A 26,490-nucleotide genomic window follows, 5' to 3' on the forward strand; every position below is an offset into this window, starting at 1 on the left:
TGCCGATTGTGCCCGGTCCGATCCGATCGATCCACCTTGACCCAGTGCCCCACGCACGCGCTACGTTGGCTCGGTTTGCTCTCTTTCGAGCCCGCTCTTCCGGGGCAACCCAGGGCTGTCGATCGCACAGCTCAACCCGATCGGTGCCGCGTGCATATATCAACACCTGTCTCGGCGGCACACGGCGTACCCGCCGATCTACCAACCGGCGCCCCTTTCCGCGCCCGCGCGCACACACCGACAAAATGCGCACCGCAGCAGATTTCAACCCTAGACGGCTTAATGCTGCGTGTGGCAAGTTTTACGACTGTACCACACCATGTAGTGAAGTGAGGTTTACGTTGTTCCATTTTGTCTCTATCTCTCTCTCGCTCTCTCTTTTACTCTCTCGCTCTCTCGTATACACTCTTCTCTATTTCGCCATCGCTCATTTTCCACCCGGTGCCGACACTTCCTATTTTTCCAGCAATTATTTTTCGACCCGCAGTGAGTCACAGACACAGCCTTGCCGTTGTTTCAGATGCGGTTTACTATTATATACGGCCGATGCTTTGTTCGGTTCTGAAGGTGCACCAACACGGTTAGTATTCTGCTATTTTTTGGAGAGAAGAGGGGACGGTTGCTTACACTCGCCAACAGCGTCGTCCTGGTTGAGAAACGAGCGTTTAGCTGCTACCGATGGCGTACCTATGGCATGTTGCTGTAATGTGCTGCAACTTCTTCCAATTGTTTGCATTTAAACCTCTGCCAAACAGCTTAATCGATGTGTGCTGAAAGTGTTGAAAGCTTGCCGTACCCAATTTATGCAAACCGCTCCGCACACGTCAATGATTCCAATTTGCTTATCATTGCTCAAACGAGAGCATCTCCGGCTGCTTTGCTTCAGCCTAGAGTTTCCCAAGCAGATGCCTGGACAGCGTCCTTCCGGGGGGAACTCAAGTTCAACGTTCCCGCTAAACGAAGGGGTCAATAGTCCTGCGACGAATGCCCAATGCCAAATATCGCAGCATAATACCGGCCCAGCTCTAGCTCTCCCAACTTGCATCCGAACTGACCTTGGACACTCGACATTCACTCCCGCACACTACGACACACTCGGTACTTTCATGTGCCGCAACAGCACACCAGCTCCAGCACACCGAACAACAGACCCTCGAACCGGTTTCTCCACTGTCCCGGGGGCCCTACGTCATGCGAGCTTCTAGAAAATGGTTCCCATTGCGTAAGCTCACGCCGCTCGGGAATCTCCAACGCATTGGCACCGGCGAGACATCCGCAAGGCGTACCGGAGAAATTGCCCCTTTCGCTAATGGTGTTGGTGATTCCCGTGAGCGGAAAGTTCTCCTCGTTCTCGTTCGTTAGAAGAAGTGTGTTATCCTCCCGCTTCCTCCTCCCGGCTTGGGCTGATCGGAGAAGAAGATGACTAACACACCGCTGGGATGTTCATCAGACTCAACCAACACTGTTATGGCGTCAAAAGACATCCCCCGTCGCGGCCTCACCCACACCGTCCCGGGAGAAATAGTGGTGATCATTAAGCCTCACGATGAAGAGGAGACTCGCCAACATCTCATGACGCAGCAGTATTTGCGTTCGATCTGATCGAGTGATTTTACAGCGCCCCACATCTCCCCTCCCACCACCCTACCCACGCCGCACCACATTAACGCTCCACCGCACGACAGGGAGGGAGGATTTTCGCGATCGCACGGGTACGCGCAACCGAGGCGCGATCTACACCGCCCAGTTCCCACTCGAATTCGCTCGCGATCGGTCGACAGTTTAAGGTACGTGCGAGCGCTCAGCGTGCCGTGGGGTTCGTCGCTTCTGCGAGAGCGCAAGTTTCTTGATCTTGCTACACACAAACACAAGCACACACCCATAGAACGATCGATTAAGCTGTTAGGAGTTTTGATCTAACGGAAACGCAAGAAAACAGAGAGAAGAGATTGATTACAACGTGTTTTGCAGCTGTGTTATTTTGTGTTTAATTAGCCTCTTCTCACTGTTTTTGTTTTTTTTTTTTTGCTGCTTGTGTGGTTCAGTGATTTTCCATTCTCCAAGTGCACGGCAATGTGGGCGGCAAGAAGGGCCGCACGGAATGGTTGTGTTTAGCAAATGCGCTACAAAAATTCCACTCGAACCGGAAACGGAAAGTGTACGGCTAACACACCTTGTGTTGTGCACCCAAAGGGCCGACTAATAATAGCTAAAGCCCAACTGCTAAGCCCACCCACCAAACGAATGGGCGGGCAGCAAGGGCAGTGGGTGCAGTAAAGTTCTCACGCAGAGCGTGATCAAGTGTTGAAGAAACAGAAATTAAGTGCCGAGCAAGTGCGGATCGATACGGAACCGCGAATACCCTGCCACCGAGTGGGCACGCCAAAGAGAAGGGAATGTTGAATGAAACGCTGTTCGTAGTGCCTGCCGTGTCGATTGATTAGCGTGTGCTCTTCGCTAAACGATACATCAAATAGCCGTTTTTGTTTTGTTTTGTTTGCGGTATCGCGTACCCCGGTGCACCTGCTGTGCGCTAACCAGACTCACTAAATAGGAGGGCGAGCGTCTTTTGCGGCACGTACGGGGTCAATCGATCGTGCCAAATCAAGTGCAGCTTCCAGCTGGTGGAAGTGCAAATATGATTTTTAATTTCCCCCCAACTCGACCTGGTTCATTTCCACCAGGTGCTTTCAGGTGGCATCATCCTCCCACTCCCACCAAAACAACCGTTTCGCCCCAGTGCCAAAGCGAAAGGAACATCCACCCGTATCATTGACTATTGGCATTTTGGTTCATTAAATCTGCACAGGGGGGAGAAATTATTATCTACCGCAGGTGGTAGGGTAATGGAGAAAAAAAAACACAAAAAACCATTTGAAAATTATTCAACTACTGCTCCGATGCACGCCCGAAGTGAAAGGAAAGTGGAGTAATAAATTTTGCCATTTGTAGGTGCTCTGTTTGTGGTCGAAAAAAAACGAAGGAAAAGTTTATAAAGTTGTAGCCGAAAAAGAAAACATACCTTCAGCGCCCGCCTTTTTGCCCACATACCAACGCTGCCGTGTGTGTGTGTGTGTGTGGCCAAGTGATTGTTTGAGTGAGTGTGTGTGATAGTGTAGGTGTGCTATTTTGTAGGTGTTCATCGCACATTAGCAACGAGCAGCGTGCAGGCGTGAAAACAAAAGGAAAACACACCGCTCACAAAAAGCCGGGTAAGCTTTCCAAACCAACCAAGTGTTGTTTTAGTTGGGGCGCGGGCAAAGGTGCTCCGTTTTCCAGGGTTACTTGCTTGCGAAAAAAAAAAAAAAAAACAAAACAAAAACGAAGAAACACCTCGTCCGAGCTGAGCGGGCGAACCTTTCATCTATTTTTATTATCTTTTACAATCAATCATCGCACTAATTAGGTGGTAGAAAGGGGTAGTTTCCATTGTTTACAACATGTTTTTTTAGCTTGTTTGGTATGAAGTGAAGAATATGATATTTAGATTGATGCGTCGTCGCTTCAAAACAGCTGCCTAATATACCTTACGCAAGTCATAAATGTTTCATTAAAAGTCCCATCAGTCGAGCGATGTTTTTCGAAAATCGTCTTACCGTAAGCACCATGTCATATAACACACACGCACACACACACACATACACAGAGAGCTGGGAAGCGGTAGCTACAAAAATTCCGAAAGGCTGCTTCCGAACTGCCGGGGAGCGGTGGACCGCTTCCGCCATCGGGCGCACAATTCACGGCCGTTCGAAGTGGCCAACCTTGCGCGGCGGCTTTCTAGTGTCTCGAGCGCACGGCCGGGCAAAGAGAATCAATGAAGGCCGCGGACGGGGCTCGCTCGCACACAAGCGCGCGAACGAGACCCGGTTGGCTGCGCAATAGGCCGAGTGCCGTGCGTCATACACTTACCGCTCAGCTGCGCGCAGAGTGCGTCGAAGAAAATCCACCATGCTGGGCGCATCTCATTGCAAAACCAAAAGATTATCGACGAAAATCTATCTCACACACACGCGCACACACACACAGCGCGTACATTCAAAATCGTTACAATAAACCGGATTGCTTATCCGCACACACACACACACACACACACACACACGTACACTCTTGATTTGAGGCGTTACTACGGCCAAGCGACGAACCCGATCGAGGTGGCAGACATGGGCATGGGAGCATGGGCATTGGTGCCGCCACGTGGAGACACAATCGTGTTTGGGTGCTAAAATTTGCTGGAATGGTTCCACAACTTCTACTTATGTCATAACGGGACTGTGGGCGAGCGGCACGAGATGCCAATAATTTTTAGCGACCGGATTTTTTGCTCCGTTCGACATTCTAGCCAAACCTGTTTCTTCGGATTATGTGTTACCATGGGGCGGGGGTTTCCCTGCCCCGGTCATCGAACTGCGACCGTGGACGGTGGGCTGCCCATGAATTTCGATTTCGAGGTTACGCCCGTGTTATGCTGGGCTATTTGCTTGGCAAAGCCTGGAAAACGAGGCTCGTTTAGGTTTCGATCTTGTTTGCCGGACGCCGAAATTCGTAACGAAAACATGTTTTGACCATTTTTACTTCGTTCCTGTACTTTGCTCCCGGACAGCGCCGAATGGAGCGTGGAATGCTTGCTGCGATTTTACTCTGCGTATCGTGTGAGATAGAAAAAAACACACAATTTTGTTTACCATTTACTATGAAATATTCCCCAATTCGCTGCCGAAATCGCTCACCTTGATTATTTTAAATAAATTATCGTTTAATCACCTCTCGGTACGTTCATTAAGCGTCTAATGGGTGCTCACATCATCAACACACAAACACACCAGGGAAGGATCTCTCTAGCCGGCTGTAAGCACACAGACTCGCGCCAGCTTCGGTGGAAAAACAATTAACGAGCCCACCGCCGGTCGCGGCTTTGTCCTTTGCGCTGCACCTCCCCGCCATCGATAATGCGCGGGCAGGTAATTAAAATTTGTCGAGAACACTTCCGGCTGCTGGATATACAAATACATACACACACCGGTACACGGAACGGGAGATTATCGTGGCCATCATGCCCGTCCCGTCCCGGCAAAACCTGCAATTATTAGGTCGCTCGCGGTTGATTAGCGCACTTGCTGCTAGTGACGCGATTTTGTACTCCCTCCTCCATGCCTTCCCCTCCCTGCCTTCCTCTCACAGCGTACTCTCGCCGAGGGTCGGCACTTGGACTCTCGGACTGATCAATTTTTCAATGTCATAACCCCGCGCGACATCAACAAGCTGCAAGTGCCTGCGTCTGTAATTGTGGCCGTTTGTTGCGCTTTGATCGATCGCACAAAGCTCGCATCCCACTGCAACACGAACACATCGCAACATGCACCAATCTGCCGATCGAACCGAACGCTGTGACAATGAGCCATAATTAAGCAACGGCATCCCGAGTCTCGAGAGCGCTGTCTCGGTCTTGCCGTTTAATGGCTCCTCGGCATGAACGCGCTCCTGCTGCCCTGGGCGGTGGCGATGGGAAGTGGTACTCATTGCCACCCTATGGATGAGTCGGCACCCGCTAAGTCGTTCCACGGGTGTTGATACTTCCGAGCTACGCCAAACAACCCCACACGACCGTTTAATAAGAACCTGCCAACAGGGGCAACCCAACGAAAAGTTGGCCAACAAAACAAGGCGGCTACGGCGTTGCCGTTTTGTAATGGCGTTGCCCGATGTGTGGCTCTGTGTGTCCGGAGATCGCACCGAGATAGGCACGAAATGGTGCCACCGTACGCCTAGCTTCACGACTTGCACAAAATAATTAAGTAACATTGCCCTCCCGTGCCCTCGCTCCGGCAAATGAGCGCCCTCCGGCAAATGGTGTGCCACAGGAAGCAACACGAAAACAATAGCGAATCAATCGATGCAACAAAATCGGGGTCAAATGCAGCACTTGCGCACCGCCAATAGCCGATAGCACGAGCTACTGGCCCAGCTCGGGAAGGCAGAAGGATGCGGCCAGGCTCACAAAACCCCAAGCCCCAACAATTGTCCGGTCCTGGGTGGAGGCGTTGCCGCAACATAAACGTTACCAAGCATCCCATCAATAGTTGCGCCCGCTTGCCCCGCCACTCATTGCGCCCACAGCAGTGGCAGCGTGTGTGTGCACTCGACCAACACATGCCCAACATCGCATAAAATAAGCCACACACTTTTCACACCAGCACGCATCGTTTTGCATGCGACCATGCGACACGGATGCTGCTGCAGATGATGATGATCATCGTTGTCGTCATCGTCGTCGTCGGTGCCGCTACAACCCCAAAGCGAGGCAAGGACATATGGTAACTGCCCCGCCCGTCCGGTGTATCCCCAATCACCCGTGGCCCGAATTGTAATTAACCCAAAACCGCCGAACGCAAGCCTACTGCAGCCCGCTGCACTTGCATTCGGCCGAAAAGCATGGGCAAAAGGGGCAACGCTTCCAAAGAAGCATTTGGGGTGAGGCAATGTGCAACACATTTTGCCCCCCAAAACCTATTCACCCGACATTTCGATGGCCGACGGCAGTCGTAGCAGCCGTATGTGCAAAACCTTCTAATCCTCGCTTCCCTTCCCCCACTCACGACCGGGCGGTGAGCCACGCACGCTAGCCCCGAAACGCATTTCGCGTTTTCATTATTATCATTAATAGATCCTATTGTGATTTCGGATGATTACAATGAACTGTTTAACAATGTAACCGATTGCACCGCACCACCGCCGGTGGTGCAAATGGCTCAATTAACGACTACCCATGCAGTGCTACTGGTTTCATTGCTGCCGGCACTGAACCGCAGGATCACGACCACCCCGTTCGGTGATGACACAATTTTGATGCTGTTCCGAACAAAGCGCAATATTTGGCGCATAAACATATTGGCGTAATAATGTTCGTCCGCCCAAGTCCATTGCCGAAGCGGATAAAGGAATAGAGCTAAGCTGTTCGGGGATCGGCCATCAATGGTTTGTTGGTAGGCTTTTAGGTACCAATTTCGCCCCGCTAATATGGACTTAGTCGTAATTGTAGTAATAATATTTCGAAATTATTGTACAGTTTTACATGGGATGGAAAATCATTAAATGCACAAACGATTAGGGATGGAAACTTACCACAAATGATCCCTGTTTGCAAGCTGGTTCATGTGTTGCATTCGCAGAATTTGCTATTTTCCGTATTTGCTAACCTTCCCGAAGCAACAATAGTGAAGTGGTAACAGGTTTCATTAAATAACCCTCGTTTAATGACTTTTCCCCATAATTGTGACCTTTTCTTCCCGTCGGGCACGTGTGAGATGCTTCACCTTCGGTGCAAAGGTTGCAAAAAAAAAACCCTCGATAAGTCGATGCTCTCGATACGCTCATCGAAAAGCCACTAATGATTTCCTAGAACCAAACCGTACAAGAGTCATTCGCAAAACTTGTAAGAAGCCCCCTTTTTCGTTCCCTTTTTCCATCAGCTCCAACTACTACTAGCAACCGAAATGATGCTTAATTTAATCGAATTGTACAAGATTTCCGGTTTACCTTCTTGTTTTGTTTTTTTCGTGTGTTTGCTCCCTCATGACTTGGCGTCATCGTGACGGCACATCGTACGTACGCGCATGGGGATGAGGTTTGTTGTTCGATTTTTGCACCCATCATCATCAACTTCATCATCTCTGTCTGCTCGCCCTGTAACGGTCTTCGAAGAACGCTCATTACCGTATCGTACACACAGCCGGAGGGCCGACATGGGACAAAAACCCAACGGTCAGCGAACATGACGTACACGGAACCTTTCGGGCTCGATGCGCTCGCGTTCCAAAAAATCAATGCCCGCACCGAAAGTAACAAGTGGCTCTCGATGGAGACTTCAACAGTGCGATTGACGTCACAAAATCACCCTCCAAAAAAACATTGTTCAAGAAGTACGCGCCCCAAACCGATCAACCAGTGTGAATTGAAGAATAAATAGTTGCTCTCGCCGGTGCCCACTCGCTGAGCAAATCGTGGGGTTTTTTTTTCGGCAGCGAGGAATGATTTTTTAACGTTTCTCCTCGGCTCTATCTGACACTGAGCTGACTGTTTGCCCAAGGCTAGGTGCCTCAATCGGGTACTCAAACAGTGGATGAATAATTTCATATTTCAACAACGACGCTGTCCGGCCTTGCGCCTTGGTCAACGCGCCAGCAACAGCCAATCCGGGGGATGGGAGCTCTGTACTGGGAGCTTCTGTTCGATTATTTCTGTGCAAACCAACAAAATTAGCAGTCCAAAAATCGGTGGCAAGCCGAACAAACTTTGCTACAACCAAACGACATTGCGGCCCAGGTTCAAACAAACCAAAAACCAACCAACCATGACCTTCACGATTACCCCATGCGCGTATCATCGCCTTCGACAGGGAACTCCAAACTTTGGAGCGCTTGTTTGCTAGGTGCACACACGCGCGACGCACACAGAAAAAGTAAGCGTTTTGCGTGATTATATTTCACTATTAGAATTCTTTAAATTCCGTTACGTACAATGCACACACACGCACGCACACCAAGCTGGCGGGAAAGGTGATTTTATGCAACAAGTGCACACAAACGCTCTACTGCCTTGTGCCAGACGGTACCGCTTCTAGCGGCGAGGCACTCGGTGCCCTTTTAGCAGTTCGAAAACCGCTCCAGCACGGGCTGATGCATACCAGCAGCTACACACAAAGCGGCAACCAATATCACCACTCACCTCTGCCATCCGCCAAGAACTAATATGTTTCGCGAGCGCATTATAAAACATGCAACGATCAAGTGCTGCCGAGTTTACATTTAATGACTAGCGTACTAACACTCCCCGACTGAAGAGCGTGTGTATGTATGTGAATGTGTGTGTATGTGTGTGTGTGTGTGGGTGTGTGGGTGTATGTTTGTTCTCGCTACTGGTGCATACATACATGAACATGAAAGCTTCTCATCCGCGAAGGACATCACGCCACCGCTCGGCGGGATTTACGGTTGGAGCGTTTGTTCAGCGAAAAGGAAAACCTTCCCATTCCTCTTCCTCTCTCTCTCTCTCTCTCTCTCTCTCTCTCTCTCTCTCTCTCCCTCGCTCTCGCTCGGCCGGATGTGAAGTGCAGCCGATACATCAAGTGATGTGTGTGTGTCAGTGGTACGGATGCGGATGATCAATCGATCGATAAATCGAATCAATCACGAACCGTTGAGTCATCAGTGCGGCGAACGCATTTTCAATTTCCCATCCCAATGGCACCGCCGGTTGACACCGCGCACCGGGGCGCGAAGGTGGGCCGCATGGGGTTGTGCTAATGTGTCGAGGCGACGGGTTTTGCAACGTTGCTCTATTTTTCTCCCTTTTTTTTTTGTTTGTTAAATCATAAAAAGCCGCGATCGGCCGAGTTGGATAAGTGCATAATTGTACCTGAAGTCAATTTCCGCTACAATAATACATAAAGAGAGGTCGAGGATGGAGGAATGTAGAAAAAAAGAAGAAGAAAAACCACGTCACACCAAATGACACAAGTGTTTGTGGCACGTATCGTGTGCATTGTTGGTGGGCCAATTTTTTTTTTGTATTGATTTTCATGTTTGCCTCCGACAAAGAGAGGAACTAGCAGTCTTGTTTTTTAAATAAAAAAGCAGGGTGACCCGCAAACACGCACCGGATAGTGTGTCAAGCGCAAACACACACACATTCGTTTTTCTCTTCCCGCCATCGTCACTTGTCGAACAAATGGCAACGAAAATTAAATCAAACAATAACACCAACCGGCGAAACCTACAAACAAACATCAAACAGAACGCACCGCACGCCCGCCCACACCGATAAGCAATTGTAGGTTCGTGGGGGGGGGAGGATCAAGTGGTGCAACAGGATGAGATAGATACAGAAAAAAGAGGCGAGTGGCACGGTTTGCACGGAACAGCGCGAAAAATACCGGCCCCGTTCCGGGAGTGGAGCTCGCACCGGGAGTGGAGCTCGCAAACGGTTTTGGATAATTGCGTTCCCCTTTTTTCCGGCATCGGTGATTGCATACGTGCAGGCGTGCTCGGCCTTCGCACACGGCTAGATTGAAACAAATTAAGTTTTAATCTTCGACAGCATTTAAAACCGTCACACTACACCCGCTTGGCACCTGTGTGGGGGAGCTTTGGGAACGGTGCAGCGAGCGCAAGTTCGGGACGGTAGGATACGGGCACGATGAATCAAACTCTCCGAAATGGTTCAAAAATCATTAGCGCCAGTTGGCCGTTTAGCAGAGGAAAGGACCCAGCAAAACGGGACAGCTGCGAAAGGGATGTAAGCTGTGATGGAGCGAGAAAAGGGAGAAAATGGTCATGGGCGCGGTGGTAGTTAATTGATTTCGGCTCTGCTATCAGATTAATGGATGGATGGGGCACTGGTGGCAGGCTAGAAAAAATAAAATGAGGTGTAAAGCCGCACTATCTCCCTACAGCATGATGCAACGGTGTTTTGCGGTACCATATTTGCTGAGTTTTCCTGTTGTGCGGAAAAATGCAGTCTTGTTTTTGGTTTGAAAAGCTCTTTAAGCAGGCGCCACGCTTTGGTTGTGGAAATGTTTCGTTCGCTTAAACGCGTTGGCAATTATTTGCAATGACCTTTCGCTAATCATTGAGCATCAACAATTTCTAGGTTTGTAATTCAACATCGAACCATTCTCAACCACAAATGGAAATCAATTTCAACAGCCCCACGTCGCTTCGCTACACTCTACCTAGCGCACGTTTTCTATTACCCCGGTTCGGGTGCCGGCCATTAGCGTTCAATTAAAATGATTATTTTATGCCGAACCTTGCAGGTCAAAGTCGACTTCATTGTAAATATCTTTTCGCCACCATCGGCACAAAGATGGGCACCCTGCCCCTGCCGCTCGGTTCTCATCCGGCCGGTTCAACCATTGAGTCCACCGGTGTGAGGTTCCCTTCGGTGTTACCGACCCATTCGGTGGTGGTATTGCTGGTGTTGCAAGGGCCTTTATAATAAGGCTTCAAAGTTTTCATCAGAAACATCAGCTTCCCCCGAACGAACGAACTGCCGGCCCCCAAGGTTGCGCCCGGCCGTTTTGCTGCAACTTTCGAACGGAGCAGCGGGGCCGTCGATCGTGCCGTTCAAGGACCCCCGGGGCTTCGGACTCGCAAGGATGATTTGTTTGCACTGCGGACCACTTTTCTTACCACCAACTCGACCATCACTACACGCGCAAAGAATGAATTGAAATGCTTGCAAGCTAAATGGGCTTACCTTTCGCGGTACGCACCGGAGACGCACTCGCCGGTAAAACGTTCCTCGGAAGGGGAAGAACAAATGTACTGGAGGCGGTAAAATCTCATTCACCCTAGCCGCCCAGCCTTGCAGGAGAATTGCGCTTCGCTGCATCCACGCCAAAGACCCCGAATGGAACTGTGCATTCCGCTGCATGCATTACAATATTAACTCATAAATCGATCTTAAACTCCCCCTACGGCACAAACGGCCTTCACCCGGGCGAAGTACGTGGGATGACGTACAAAAGGGCAGCCCAGGGTTCAGTGACACGTTCAAGAAAATTTTCCGTAACGAAACTGTACGGCTTTGCGGCTCGACTTTACTTAACCCATTGCACGACGGGAGCAATCCAACAGTGTTTTCAATAGCCTCGACGGGAGTTTGAGGAATAGAAGGGGGAATGTAAATTGGCTTGCAATGTGAATTCAACTGCAATGCAACGAAAGCTCGCTGGGGTCAGAGTTGCAGTTTGTCTGTTTTTTTTTTTGTTCTGTTCCTTTTACGCTTTTGCATCTTCGCTTGCTAACCCACGTGCCTCGCGCGGACGGTGATAAAACTTTGCACCGACCGAGGCAATCATTGCAAGTGCACCGCCACGCCCGCAACGACCCATTGCACTTGCACCAGGGGGGGGGGGGGGTGAATTGTCAACCCCCACCTCGCCCCTTTCGAACTCTTCGCTGCAAAATGGAGAAAAGTTCAAGTTCGACCCGAGAGGTGAACACAAACAAATCGTTCCTCTACACACATACACACAGACACAAATAAGGTAAGGTACGCGCGGGGGCTTAGGATGTCATTTGCATATGCATGAGCCTCGGTTCGCGGTGGGAGTTTGTGGGTGACAGCCAGAATGGCTTCGACCCGAAATGAAAATGAAAACGTAACGTGAAAAAAGAAAACACGAAGGTAGCCCCTGATGTCAAACCACCAAAATGAGGCCACTCTCTCAACCTGCTGTGCTTGGAAGGGAAGAAGAGTACTTACCGTCGGCATGGCTCAGCCCACGGCGTGATCGCTCCCAAATTCCCACGTGCCACGACCCGTGGCGGGAGTTCGTTTGGTGTGTTAGGGTTTCGATCCAATCTGAACCACATTACACACGCGCATCGTAAGCAGCCCCATGTATGATGCAAACGTTATTAAACGGGAGGACATAATGAGGTGTACTGTCGGCGGCTGGCGACCATTTGGAAGATATTAATGGGCGTCCCTGAAACGAAAACCCCACCGGGGAATGGTGAATGAGCGTCTCTTATTTAATTGTAAAAAGGCTATCGAGACGTTGCGTATAAAGGATGGTGTTGTGTATTGAACACATCACTACCAGTTTTGCTCAAAGGTTCTTTGCAAAAATTGAGCATTATGGTATTTATGTAGGGGAAGGTAGGTAAAGACGGACAAGTTAAGGGAAATGGTAAAAATCTAAGGATATATAGGTGCAACGACCATGAAAATATGCATACATTATCTTACAGTCATGTTTTATCAGAAAATGTGTTGAAACTTTTAAGTTTCCGTCGATTTTTGCGTTTTTTTTTTATGGATGAAAAACAGGATTTTTTTCGTGCAGTTTTGAAATGTTCGGGTAAGACGGACACCTAATATGGGAAAGACGGACACGATGAAGGCTAGGATAAACACCTTTAAAAAACGTTGAAAATTGAAGAGTTTTACAGTATTTTAACAAATTCTATCGCTTTCCACGTCCTGGTACGATTATAAACCAATTCTTGGCCAATTGCAACGACGATTGATTCAGTCGTGAATTTAGGAATTGAGAGCACCGCTTCTAATAGAACGTAGAATGAAGAATCTAAGGCATCTTTTTTAATATCGGGCACTAACAGTGGAGGTTGCACCAGCTTACAGAAAAACAATTTAAAACTTCGCTTTAGAAAATTATTCCGCGGAAAATCCGTAACCACAGCATATATGAGGGACTTGTTAATAGGTCCAGCCATTTCTTACATTGAAGATAGAACTTTTTGATATCTGTAAACCCATAGAATCTTTCATCTACTCTTGAACAATTTGATATCTGTACTTTATTTTTTTTATAAGAGTTGTCCAAGTTGTGACAAAATATTGGAATATTGGAAATATTTGGATTGGTCGAGCGAGTAATATCATAACGCATGACTGCTATTTTGACCGGTGTTTCATTTATTTCATTCATTTATTTATTTATAACTTTTTCTAGTTGCGTAATGGTTTATATCTTCAAAATACCCATATTTATAGTGTTTGAAGAAATATATTAATTACCAATTGATATAAGAAGTAAAAAACAAATTCGGTGTCCATCTTTCCCTGTGACAAAGTGTCTGTCTTTCCCGCTTTGGAGTCAGGATGTTTAAACCTTCAGAAAACAAGATTTTTTAATTCTTTCATTCTCATTCTTTCACCAGTTTTTAGCCTAACAATCATGACAAATTGTTTATATAATAAAACTTCCGAAAATATAAACAATGCAAGTTACAGAACTTAAAATCCGCAGTAACAAATTAGATCCACAAAGGTGCGCACGATTGAAAATTTGTTTTGTTCGTGAATTTAACCAATTTTGCATATATTACACGAAAATTGTTCTCAAATGTGTTGTTTTACCTTCAGTTTGGATTCTACATTGTTGAATTACACGAAAATTACCTTTTTCATACATTTATGAGAAATGTCCATCTTACCCACAGTGTCCGTCTTTACCTACCTTCCCCTATTACAGTGGCAGTGTAGAAATGCAAATCTGCATTTAAATGTGCATAGCACATGCCTCTCTGCAGCCACTCTGCAGCATATAAAGCTGTAAACATATTACTCTCTCGGTCCAGTGTCTAGCGCTACATGTTTGGCGAATGGAAAGATGCTGTTTTACTAGTTTTACTCATCGAGTGTTTGGGTTTGTTTCTCCTTTTTTCTCTAAAGTAAACATATACAGAGCTAGCATGAAATGAGCTAGCATGATGCCTCCAAACAGCACACTCACACCCACCGTCCTGTTTAATGAGCTTCGTAAAGTGCAAAAAATGGTACACCACGTGTTTGTGTGTTTGTATTTGTATGTAAACCTAGCTAGAAACTAGGGCAAAGCTGGCTAATCATTTCACTCGACATGCAATGACCACGGCCGGACACAGTTCCGGTAAAGTGACCAAACCGACTGCTAGACAGTAACTTACCGGTACCGGTGTGACTTCTGTTCCTCCCAGATCGCTCCTGGATCGCTCTGGTGGCAGAGGAACCGCAAGGAAGTGCTCGAGACTTACCGACTTGTACCGGGTGTTCACTCGGGCATGGAAAACTCCATGCACTTCACACACTTTCACAGACCTGTGTTGCCTTTTCAAATATTCATTCACACAACACCACAGCCATACTCAGTGTGCTGTGGTTAAAAGAGTCTCTTACACCACTTACACGGGTGCAGTGGTTTAGTTGCAATGGGAGAGCCCTCCGCTTTACTCTTATTAGTCTTCTCATTAAACATTACCTGTGTATTGTGTTCCCATTATTAGAGACCATTGCTTAAGTGTATTAGTTTGAGTATAAATTTAGCTCGAGCGTTTTTTTTTTCACGCAACACGTGCCGCGAGTGTGGTGGAGGCTCACAGATTAGAATAAACAGTTCAACCTTTCCTGCTAGATTTAACACGAAAGTGCACTCAAAAAATTGCTGTTGCTTGTTGCTTTGCTTCTTAAAGCACTCGTGAAAAATGTTGCCCACTGTCGGTGCAAAAACCAAAGCCACACAGCAGCAATGCATTTCTATGCAATACGCTTATCCACCAATTGCCATTGCTTGCGCATGGGAAGGAAGGAAGCAAGGCATTTTTAAAATTACGTTTTTCTGCACAATTATTAAAGAAGGATTCATCCGGCAGAGCACGAGCTCTGTGTGAATACGAGGAGATTTAAGGCAGGGCAAAATCCTCATGTACGTACAAACACGGTGCAGTAGGATTCATCTGAGAAATAGAGAGGTTGGTTAATCGTAGGCTTTCCATGCTAGGCGGGGACAAAAAAATGAAGCCATGATGGGGTGTATTTTTTATTGTGAAATGAAATTCTTTCTCCTCTTCCTTTTCATATGCATGCCACAGACGGGGCTTATTGCTAGCATCTATTTCTGTGAAATGGAATAATATTAACAATAATGAATTAATAAAATTTCCAATCCGTAAGGTTTCCAGGCCCACGTTGTAAATTGTTTGTTGAATGCTAGTACAAGGAACTAGTGACATGTCACTGGAGTTATCATGAATATTATTGATCTTGGCTTTAACGGGCCTTGCAATATTTGATGACGGTATATGAAGCTAGCTTCAATAATCCATTTACTATAGTGTACATGAAAGTAGTTCAGACGCACTGAAGATCTTCTTTACAGAAGCTGAGTGATTCTGTGATATTGTCAAGCTCAATAAAGTCACAGCCCCAATCAAAATTGCTCGCAAAGCAATATCGAATCCTTTGACTCAATAAACGCACCTACGCTGCATGATTCAGGACGTATGCTTTTGCAATTGACTGGTAAAGTTCCGAATGTTTGCTGCTGTTGTTCAGTAGTTCAGTTTCAATCAAGTTCAGGGATATTGAAAACCGGCAGTACCTTAACGACCCTTCTGCTGCCTGCCTGCCGGTGCCTAAGTCCAGCTAGACTGTCGCCCATCGATCGCTCATTGACGTCAATGGAATGTCCGCGCTGTGTACCTGCAGCCCTGCTAGATGAGTGTACACTTCCGTCTTTGCTGCAAGGCCTGGCCTGCTACGAGGTACGACCAAGCGCTTGGATTCTGTTTGACGGCGGCTAATGAGCCTGAAAACTGGTTTCCCCTTGACGACCTGTGCACCCGAGCACACGTGTGCTTCTAGGGAATTGTTGTTTGCAGTCGTTACAAAGCACTGGCATTTCACGTGTCCGTGCCTGGTCTACCGAGCCCGTAACAATGCACACTTTTCCAAAATAATTTTAATCAAGCAATTGTTCTGCAACCGTTTCGTGCTGCCCACGGTCAACGATATGCACCGCACGCACAGGTACTGTATGCGTCTTTGCTAGGATCGGCCAGCTAGATTTAGCATGGTCTGGACGCCGCCAGTAGCGGCCGGTAAAAAAGAATCATGTGCCACATTAAGTGAAAACTGCTGTCAATTAGCTTAACCTCCGCCGAATGGAATGATGCTATCCATCAAAAGCCACGCGTGGGTCACGCAAAGCAGATGGCCTACGCGCACGAAAGCCACCTTTTGTACCGCCAACTCACTATCGGTGGTGGTGCTGATGGCGGTGCACACCGATGAACACCTGACGCCTCGGGGTGGACATGTTTTTGAGGTTCGTCACTTACGTGACGCGGACTTTTGAACGCGACTATCAAGATTACGCCCCTCTCCAGATCGAGCACAGCGTGGGTAATGGATTAGGCGTGCAACGATCACACCTTGCGGGATGGGTAGTAGTATATCATCAGCAGCGCTGGCGGAAGTTGACCCGCCTGTTACGTGTGGTGAGCGCGCATGGGAGAGCTCGGCAAAAAAAAAACACGGGCAATTACCCGAATTAATTCGATAAATATGACCAGTCGAGGCGGGAAGGTGACGGACACCTTCCACCTTTCCTTGGAAGGGTCAATGTCTAACATCAGCTCACTCCGAACGGTAACCAGTGGGTGACGCCTGCTCCAACCCTGACCATGGCCAGCGCTAGCACAGAGGGCAAGAGAGGGGAGAGAAGATAATTACCCCGATGGCATAGAACCGTCCCGATATGCCACGGCACGCCGAAGCATAGATTGATCTGAGCCGATGCGAAAAAGACGCAAATTTGAGACGCCCCGTGTGACACCTGCCCCTTGCACCTGCGCCTCGCTGTACGGTCAGCTAATTACGTGGCTTGCACACTGACACACTGTCATAGGTGCTTGGGTGACGGCATTTACATAACCGGTACCGTAGCCGTATGATCATGACATTGAACTGTTGCCTTGCTCGATGAATGAAACTCCTTGCACGCGCTGTGTGCCACCCCGCGTACAACCTGAAATGGTTGGCGGAAGGGAGACGTTGAATAGCAAACACATTTCAGTAGTTTTCCAACATCCCTTCAGGCTCGGGCATCCACAGTGGAAGTCACTCCACTGTTTGCATCAATCAACCAACTTCACCAAAGTACAGCTAATCGAGCTACGGTCGAGGACTGCCACCAGCGTCCCTATGCACGGACTGGCACCGCACAAAGAACTCCAACTGCAACATGCAATTTCCATTCGATCCGTGCAGCACCATTGCCGTGAGCAATTCGTGAAGCACGCGGCTGCGGAAACACGATTTAATTCAATTAAAAAACTTTTTCCCCTCTCTCACTTGCTTGCCGTTGCCGGGAGCCAAGGGAGCGTTGATGTTTCCGGTGGTTGCAACTTTCTTTCTCTTTCGCTGGGCGTCCTGCCCCATCACACACAAGAGTACAGGCAAACCCCGCCCGTCAAAAGTACTTCCGATGCCGCGATGAAGTGCGATCGGTGATGTGCATCAGTATTTGTGTTTTAAGTTGCTCCTCTGCTACACATGTACTAGAGTGCACTTTGAAGCGAGAGATGTGGATTTGCATATTGGTGGAATTATGGACCGAGGGGGAAATATGGCTAGAACGGCACACTTTGAAACCTTTTCTGATCATCAATGTTTCTTGCTCCACAAGCTACCGTATCAAACTGTTGGCGAACTAATAAATTGATTGCATGTTCTTATTGGGAAAAGTTGTCACGAAAAGTTGATGGTGTCCCAATATCTTTGATGAATTATGCATGCTGGGAGTTGTTTTTTGGTTTGTAATAAAGATTACATAAACATATTGCAGTGAAATCTAATGAGTGTATCAACTAGTAACTTTTATTATCATAGTTATCGTACTGCTTCGAATTGAGGACACTTAAGACATTTTGGCAGTTCACATTTTCTTACTAATTCAAATTTAATCGGCCACAGCACTGTATACCTCAGTTAACTGAACCTTCTAAATTTCAGGTTTTCTAACAAACCTTCTAAATTTCAGTAAAAATAGAAGATTTCCAATTATTTGAATCAAAAATGCAAAAATGCATAAAATTACAACGATATATTGACTCATTTTACGAACAGTTTCGACTTCATGTTTCATACTACGATCGTTTTGATTGAATTTTCGGATATCCACCAAAGTTCGTCAATAGTCATGACTTTAACGCACACACTGCATATTTTTTGTTTGTTTTTAATCTAAGATAAGATCCGGACACTCAATTCTGAGGGCTAATGTCCTCCTGGTACGACAGAACGACGGTCCTGTTGCCAACGAGTTTTGAGAGCGATTTTTCTTTTGTTCTCGTAGATGAATTCAACCGAAGTACTGTTGTTCGAATCGACGAACCTCCCCGTTCGGCCATTAAGGCATTTGTGACATCTGTCTTCAAATGTCGTTGAGTTATTACTATCAATGAATCTTTGTTCTTGTTGCTATCCTTGTCTAAACACATATTTTTATGCAATTTATCACAATTTACTTCGGTTGCCCGAAATCAAAAGAGAAAATCATGCTTCAAATTTCAGACGGTATTAAATATGTGTTTTAATGAATTTAGTGGGCTGGAAGCGTTGAAGCGTTTAATATAGAAATTAGATCCTATAAGTTCTGACTTGAGATGAACTACCATTCATAACATTACTGTTTACGCGTTTACTGTTTACTGTTTAAACAACAATAAACAATCTGAATCTCATAAAAAGATTGAAATTGAAACGCATCAATTCCAAACGCCCATTTCAATCATTTCAATTTAAATCGTTTTTATATCAATCACTCCATCAGTACAAGAGCCCTTCAAAGGGTCTTGAACCTGCCCGCTCCATTGCATAGCCACAGTGCAACCTCGGGTTTCTAGAAACTTTTCCCACCCAAACCCCTCCCCAGCTCGTCCTTCGAAACGGTGCAAACAAGGCGGAACATTTTGTACATTTCTCAGCCTCAGTGCAAAAAGAACGCGCCTACAAACACCCAAAAAGGTACGAAAAAAAAGAGAAGGCAATACACTTTCTCACCTAACTCATGCAAACTAACCCAACCGAATGCGTTCAGTTCGGTAAGTTATTAGCCCCTGGCCCTAACAGCAACTCCACCACCACCAGCTCTCCATACGCGTTATGCAAGGTTGTTCGGAACGGTTCTATCTCTCACACGCTCAAAGTTTAGCGTGCTGGGCCTAGCGTGTTGCATCGTCGGGCATTTGCAAAACTCCTCGTCCCGGTCAGCGTTACCGTCCGCCGGAGTTGCCAATCGACCGGGGTGCAACAACGACCGCGCACAGCGATTCACGAGTTCAGGAACTTTCTGCGGCAATCGTTGTGTTGTAAAACAATGCCACATTCTTGTTCGCCGAGCACCGACCCAACCAGCATTATCGCGCGATTTTTATGTGTATCTATCATTTTTCTCATTCTAACATTCACAAAATTTTTCATTCTGCCTCGCTCTTCTGGGTGTTGGTCTGTATTTGCTTGCGACTTGGCTGTGTCGCATCAACGATTCGCATGTTTCATTTAGCTCATCCCTTTCCATCGTTGGAGAGAAACTCTTGCGTCTCGCTTTTCTGGGACTTGTCCAAATTCGCTTGCTACACCAATCGTTCACGCAAGCGTTCTCCTCTCGCCCGCTCTTTGTATCATTGTACAGGTACTCCCCGATATACGCTATCAATGCGTACCGGAGGCAATAGCGTATCTCGAATATTCAATAGCGAAAGTCGAATTTCGAGGTTTTCAGTCAAATTATAACTAATATCCGTATAACTTTGCATGAAGTGGTAGGTTTTAGACACTAAATTAGTTATTTGATCTAATTTCAACTGAATTTTTCAATTTTATACCATTTGAAATGGTTTTTAATATTCAACCAAAAGGGAATTTATTTTGCATTTGACATTCGATTTCTAAAATTAGTACTACTTGTTCAAAGAACCGTCAAATTTAGAAAAAAAGCGTATAGCGAAATCGTGTATATCGAGTATGGCGTATATCGGGGAATACCTGTATAGCCACACGAGGAAGGAGCTGCTTCGCGTTCACATGAAAATGTGGTAGTGTGAAATCAAGTTTGCAAGCGGTAGGACGCGTCGGTGTGTGTCCGTTTTTTCTCTCGTGAAACCAGTACGGAAAAACTATTTGGTAAGTACAGTTTTTAATAAAGGGTTATATCAATCTTTATCAAACTGAATTGTATTGATAATTGTGATATAAAATCAATTTCGTTTTTTTTAAAGAAATCGTAACACACGCACGAACGGAAGTGAGCACGGACCACAACAGAAGCAATATTCAATTGGTTGGTAAGTATTGTGCTTGACGTTAAATTGAACAGCTGTTGGCAAAATAGTTAATATTTCCTTCTATCCCTAGGAGTGCCGAAAACAGAACAGGAGAGGAAAGAAGGCAGGAACGATTCGATCCTCCAACGTGCTAGCGCCTGGTAGAGGAGAAGCGGCAGGAAGGTAGAGACGAACATCCACCTCGCTAGTGCAGCACGTGGGAGCAGCAAGAGGGAAGCAAGCAGGACGCGTACACACCATTCGACGAAGGCAAAGCTGGAGGAAAGGAAGAACGAGGAGAGAAGGCAGGCAAGACGGGTACGTGTGTATCCCGCACCGGTTTTTGGCAGTGTGAAATGTGAGTATTGAAAAGTGTATGTGTGAGTAGAGGTAAAGAGGTAAAATAAAGAGCGAATGTGTGGAATGGGAAAATGAAAGAGAGTCTGTGTTTGTTTTGGGAGAGAGGAGAGAATGAAAGAAATTGAACAATAATGTAGCATACAGAAACCACATGTATGATACACGCTGTCGCACCGTTGCAGAGACGTGCTCTTTAGTGCTGCTAATGAGCACGATTTGAGAACGTTTTGAGCCCGTTTTTTCTCATACAAAATTGTAAAATGTCGCGCGATAATGTCGGTTGGGGAGTGGCTCCACTTGCCGTGACACAAACTTTCCGTGTACAGCGGGGTGTCTCGCTCGTGTGGTAGAATGTTGTTGATTTTTGCACCGTGTGTGCGCTTAGATGGTTGGGACCTGTTGTTTACCGTTTGTAAGGTAGCTTAAATGAACCAGGCTATATGTTGTAACATACTTATCAGGTCTATTCTATCGAATCATCCCGATGAGTTAAATAACTTGCATGTGGAAAAGTTAACTTTGGAGTCCATTGGTTCGAGTGGAATAGAATTGAAAACAATATAAAATAACCCTGGGTATATGATTCTCAACTTCACTTTCCCAAAACCGTGCAAAAAATCGCAATTATTCCGCGTAGATGCCGTTAAATCATTTACTCCCGAGCGCTTTTCATCAGCTAGACGCGCTGATACACATTGCGAGCCAATCAACACTATCGATATCCCACATCCACTCTACAAACACAAGCACCAAACCATATCAAAAACATTGAATAAACCTTCCCGAAAACGCTTTGATTTCCGTCCGTGCATCATTCTGTTCCCGACACCGATCGCCGGGTGCAGCCGTTGTATATGTTGCCCGCACCGAATGATATTTGCATTAATGCAGTTAATGCGGCTCTCTCTCTCTCTCTCTCTATCGCTCACACACATTGCACCCTAGGCAAACATACAAACATCGCGTCAAGCTTCATTAATGGCAATTAAATTGATATTTCCTCCCGCTCGCGCACACGCATCAAATGAAGTGCAAACGTTTCGGTCCAGCAAACAATACGACAAAAAAATGCACCCGATGCACTCCCCGACGGGAAGGATAATCAGCGATCAGTTTGGTAGGAGGTTTGTTGCTGTTGCGTTGCAGGTGAAGCTGCGAGCGGGCCAACCATTCCATTAGCGGCGTTAATTTACACAACACAAACACGAATCACTCATATACTGCACGCCGACAGCGAACCGCAGCCCATAAATTGATGCGCAGTTAGCGAGCGCACGAATGTCAAATACGTTGGACGGGGCAAAAGTCCGGAAAAGATGATGACATGATTACAGCATTCTCGGACACGGACCGCAATAGTTCTGCCTAGGGATGGTGGCATAGTTTCCTCGCGCGAAAACAGCAAACACAATCACTTGCCAGCTGTGACTAATTGAATATTCTTTCCTTCCCCAAAGCTCCACTGACGACGGCATGGACGCAGAGTCGGAGGGCATTCCGCCGGTGGCGACCGGCAGTGGCCAACCGTCCACCACCGACACAGAGCTCGATCTGGCGGCGAGACGGAAAAAGTTCATGTCCCAACCGTCGACCGTGGCCATCCGGCGCCAGCAGGCCGTCTGCGTGCGACGGGCGCACAAAATCTACGGCACCAAAAAGAACCCGAACGTCATCCTGGACGGGTTGAACATGACCGTACCGAAGGGCTCGATGTAAGTGTGTCCCCGGAGCGTCCCCGGGTGTACGTTAATTAGCTTGTGATTAATGTTGACCCTGCTCGTTTTGTTTCCCCATCCAGCTACGGACTGTTGGGCGCATCGGGCTGCGGTAAAACGACCCTGCTCTCCTGCATCGTTGGCCGGCGCCGGCTCAACTCAGGCGAAATCTGGGTGCTGGGTGGGCGGCCCGGGTCGCGCGGTTCCGGCGTGCCCGGACCGCGCGTCGGCTACATGCCGCAGGAGGTAGCGCTGTACGGTGAGTTTACCATACGCGAAACGCTCATCTACTTCGGCTGGATCTACGGCATGACCACGGACCAGGTGGACGAGAAGACGGACTTTCTGTGCAAGCTGCTGCAGCTGCCGAACGCGTCGCGGTTCGTGAAAAACCTGTCCGGCGGGCAGCAGCGGCGCATGAGCCTGGCGGCCGCACTGCTGAACGAGCCGGAGCTGCTCATCCTGGACGAGCCGACCGTCGGCGTGGATCCGGTGCTGCGGCAAAGCATCTGGGACCATCTGGTGGAGATTACCAAGTCCGGCAACACGACCGTGATCGTGACGACGCACTACATCGAGGAGACGCGCCAGGCGCACGTGATCGGGCTGATGCGCGGCGGCAAGTTTCTGGCCGAGGAGTCGCCGGCCGACCTGCTCGCCCAGTACCAGGCGGAATCGCTCGAGGACGTGTTTCTGAAGCTGTCCGTCCTGCAGAACATGGGCAAGCGGAGACGCTCGTCGATCGCGCAGGAGGTGGTGGAGCACGTGCGCATACCGGCCATCAGCAATCCGGCCCTGGACCTGTCGCCCGAGGAGGACCATGGCGAAATATCCGGCGAGTTCGGCGACAACATCTCGATGTCATCGCGCGGACCGGACGCGGTGACGCCGGAAATACAGGCGCCCCCGTTGCCGCCGGAGGAGGACACCAAGACGCCGCTCGTCGAGTACTTGAAGTTCATCAAGCCAAACCATATGCGGGCACTGATCTGGAAAAACTTCCTCTGGATGTGGCGTAACGTCGGGTGCGTAGTGATGAGGGTGAAGGCGAGTCGGAAAACCTTACCTAACTTCAACGATTTTTTTTTGTTTCAATCTGGCACAGTGTGATGGCATTCATCATTGGACTGCCGGTAGCACAGATCATTCTGTTCTGCTGGGCGATCGGGCACGATCCGGTCGGTTTGAAGCTGGCCGTTGCCAACTACGAGCTCGAGGAGGCAGGCTACAGCTTCCAGGACTGTCCAGTCTATCCCGGCTGCAACTACTCACTGCTCAGCTGTCGCTACATGGAGTTCCTGAAGAATAGGAGCGTAGTATTGGTGAGCAGAGAGCCGAGAAGAGGAACTGAACGCCCAAGTACACTAACGAACCCGATTTCTGCATTTCACAGGAGCTCTTTTCTTCCGAAAGTGACGCGTTACAGCAAGTCAGCAGGGGCAACGCATGGGGCGCACTGGTGTTTGCTTCCAACTACTCCGACTCGCTAGTGGAGCGTACCGAACGAGGTCGCGATGTGGACGATTTCACCATAGACTCAGCCAATCTGGCCGTGACGATGGATATGTCAAGTAAGTCGCTACGAACATACAGCATCAGTTCTTGGAGTACTCACAACACTAACTTTGCTGTTCTTTCACCAAACAGATCAACAAATAGGAACGCTTCTGTACCGAGACATCCAGTATGCCTACTTTGACTTTATCGAAAACATACTGATCGACTGTGAGGTGAACCCATCGAACGGGCGCATACCCTTCCAGTGGAACAAACCCGTGTACGGCGATCGGAAGCCGAACTTTACCGACTTTGCGGCGCCCGGTGTCATTCTCACGTAAGCCTCTCAATACCTTGTTCTACTTCCGCAAAACTCATCTTATCGCTCACTTTCTTTGCAGCATCATTTTCTTCCTCTCCGTTGCGCTTACCTCCGGCGCCATGCTGATCGAGCGCAACGAAGGCATTCTCGAGCGTTGCCTCGTGTCCGGCATCACCGGTATAGAAATACTGTTCTCCCATGTCACCACCCAGTTCCTGGTGATGTGCTTCCAGACCGCGCTCGTCATGGTGTTTAGCTTCTCCGTGTTCAACCTTACGAATCGGGGCGACATCGTGTGGGTGATCCTGCTCACCATCCTTACCGGGCTGTGTGGCATGTGTTTCGGTAAGTGCTGACCCACACAACCGTATCACCAATGTTTTTTTCCCGCCTAATACTTTCCCTTCCTTCCGCACAGGGTTCGTCGTATCGTGCTCCTGTGATAACGAGCGCTCCGCCACGTACATGGCGATGGGCAGCTTCCTGCCGATCGTCATGCTGTGCGGCATCATCTGGCCGATCGAGGGCATGCATCCGCTGGTGCGCGTGTTTTCCGTCTTTCTACCGCTCACCAAATCGACCGAATCGCTGCGCTCCATACTGCAGCGCGGCTGGCTGATCGAGGACCCGAACGTGTACATCGGTTTCGCCTCCACTGCCATCTGGATCGTGATCTTCCTTACCATTAGTATACTGCTGCTCAAGTTCAAGAAGGGATAAGCTGCGCCGCTTGCGCTCAGCAGAAGCCCGAAGGTTTCAGGGTTGCGTAAGACAAGAATGAACACATACAACAACAACAACAACAACAACAACAACAAAAACACAAGCCAGGGCATTGAGATCGAGCGAGCTTAGCTAGTGAGCTCCGGACACTATCAATCCCGGGCATGGGGGTGCTTAGTCAAACACACGGGGGTTTTATGTTTAGGTTAGTTACTTTTTTTTTTTTTTGGCTGGACTAGAGTACGTTTCATTTCACCGGCCATCCTTCCCACGGGATAGATGGGTAGGTAGGTCTATCCGGCAGCGGAAACGGGCACGGTACTGAACCATTGCACTCAAACGGTTGGCTTTTTGTTTTGTGCGGCGCGTGAACACACTCCCCGGACACCGAGCGGTAGGCACCGGTTGTCTGTATTTATAACATTTCTCGACCGACCGTTCTCCTCATAGTGTGCGTCTTCAACATTCACGCGCTCGTTTGATGTGCGTCTAAAGCTAGTGTTTTTGTGTGCAGCGCGAGTTTTGTAGGTAGGTTAGGGCAGGAACATGGAATTCAATAAAACCAAACAATTATTTTAGCGTAGCGCAACCGTGTTGGACAAAGTGGCATCGCATCCCCGATCGCACCGATTGCCATTCCCCGTGCAGCGATTTCATTTCTTTGCTATGCTCACCACGAAACCAGCAGTGAAATTGCATTCCACCAGTCTTACCTGCATCCGAAATAATTCATACCCCCCAAAAGTCCATTCATCCGGCACGCAAATGCCACACACAATCAGGCTTCAATGCGTCGCTTCCGGTGCACACACACACAGATTTAGGCGGAAGCTTCATATTTCAGCACATTGCGGCACATAATTAATTCCACGCGTCAATCGCCGGCGAGATGTGAATTCAATTAGAAATCCACATTACCACGGGCTCATAACTTGTCCCAGCAAACGATACGCAACAGACACCTTCCCCGATAGGGCCCGACGTGCCCGAGAAAAGGCAGACAATGTCGCGAGTGGAAGCCTAAACCACCCGATGGCGGTCGGGTACCATTTTCCAGCTATTAATTTACATCTGATTGAGCAATTGATTAATTGCAGTAGCAAACAGAGCGGAAAGCCGAGCCTGGTGCGTGGGCCGGTTCCACGCGTTTTGTTGACCATTGCCGAAGGGAATTTTGCAAAACTCCTGGCCTACCGTGCCGTGAGCAGTATACGATGCATCCATCCTGTACCAGGGTTCGTGTGTGTGTGTGTGTGTGTGT

The 26,490-nt window shown here is 48.1% G+C and overlaps 1 protein-coding gene across 2 annotated transcripts; it reads left to right on the forward strand.

Moving 5' to 3' along the window:
- The first annotated feature begins 1,701 nt into the window (after positions 1-1,701).
- Positions 1,702-25,812, forward strand: LOC120950306 (ABC transporter G family member 20). Of its 2 annotated transcripts, XM_040368247.2 has the most exons (9): positions 1,727-1,787; positions 2,953-3,212; positions 22,430-22,684; positions 22,771-23,712; positions 23,793-24,009; positions 24,081-24,258; positions 24,335-24,521; positions 24,586-24,851; positions 24,925-25,812. In XM_040368247.2, the coding sequence occupies exons 3-9, from the start codon at positions 22,446-22,448 to the stop codon at positions 25,224-25,226; spliced, it is 2,331 nt and encodes a 776-aa protein (XP_040224181.1). In that variant the 5' UTR covers positions 1,727-1,787; positions 2,953-3,212; positions 22,430-22,445; the 3' UTR covers positions 25,227-25,812. The 2 variants fall into 2 exon arrangements, with proteins under 2 accessions (XP_040224180.1, XP_040224181.1); XM_040368246.2 differs by lacking the exon at positions 2,953-3,212 and having other exon boundaries at positions 1,702-1,787.
- Positions 25,813-26,490: the final 678 nt, after the last annotated feature.

This window comes from Anopheles coluzzii, chromosome 2 (assembly GCF_943734685.1).
Source record: "Anopheles coluzzii chromosome 2, AcolN3, whole genome shotgun sequence".
Classification (NCBI taxonomy): domain Eukaryota; kingdom Metazoa; phylum Arthropoda; class Insecta; order Diptera; family Culicidae; genus Anopheles; species Anopheles coluzzii.

What these genes read in the sequence shown, in the direction of transcription:
- LOC120950306 (XM_040368246.2), top strand. Translation starts at nt 22,446, where the DNA reads ATGGACGCAGAGTCGGAGGGCATTCCGCCGGTGGCGACCGGCAGTGGC. An exon ending in GCGCCCGGTGTCATTCTCAC is followed by an intron (nt 24,522 to 24,585) that starts GTAAGCCTCTCA and finishes CTTTCTTTGCAG; the next exon opens with CATCATTTTCTTCCTCTCCG. An exon ending in GCTGTGTGGCATGTGTTTCG is followed by an intron (nt 24,852 to 24,924) that starts GTAAGTGCTGAC and finishes CCTTCCGCACAG; the next exon opens with GGTTCGTCGTATCGTGCTCC.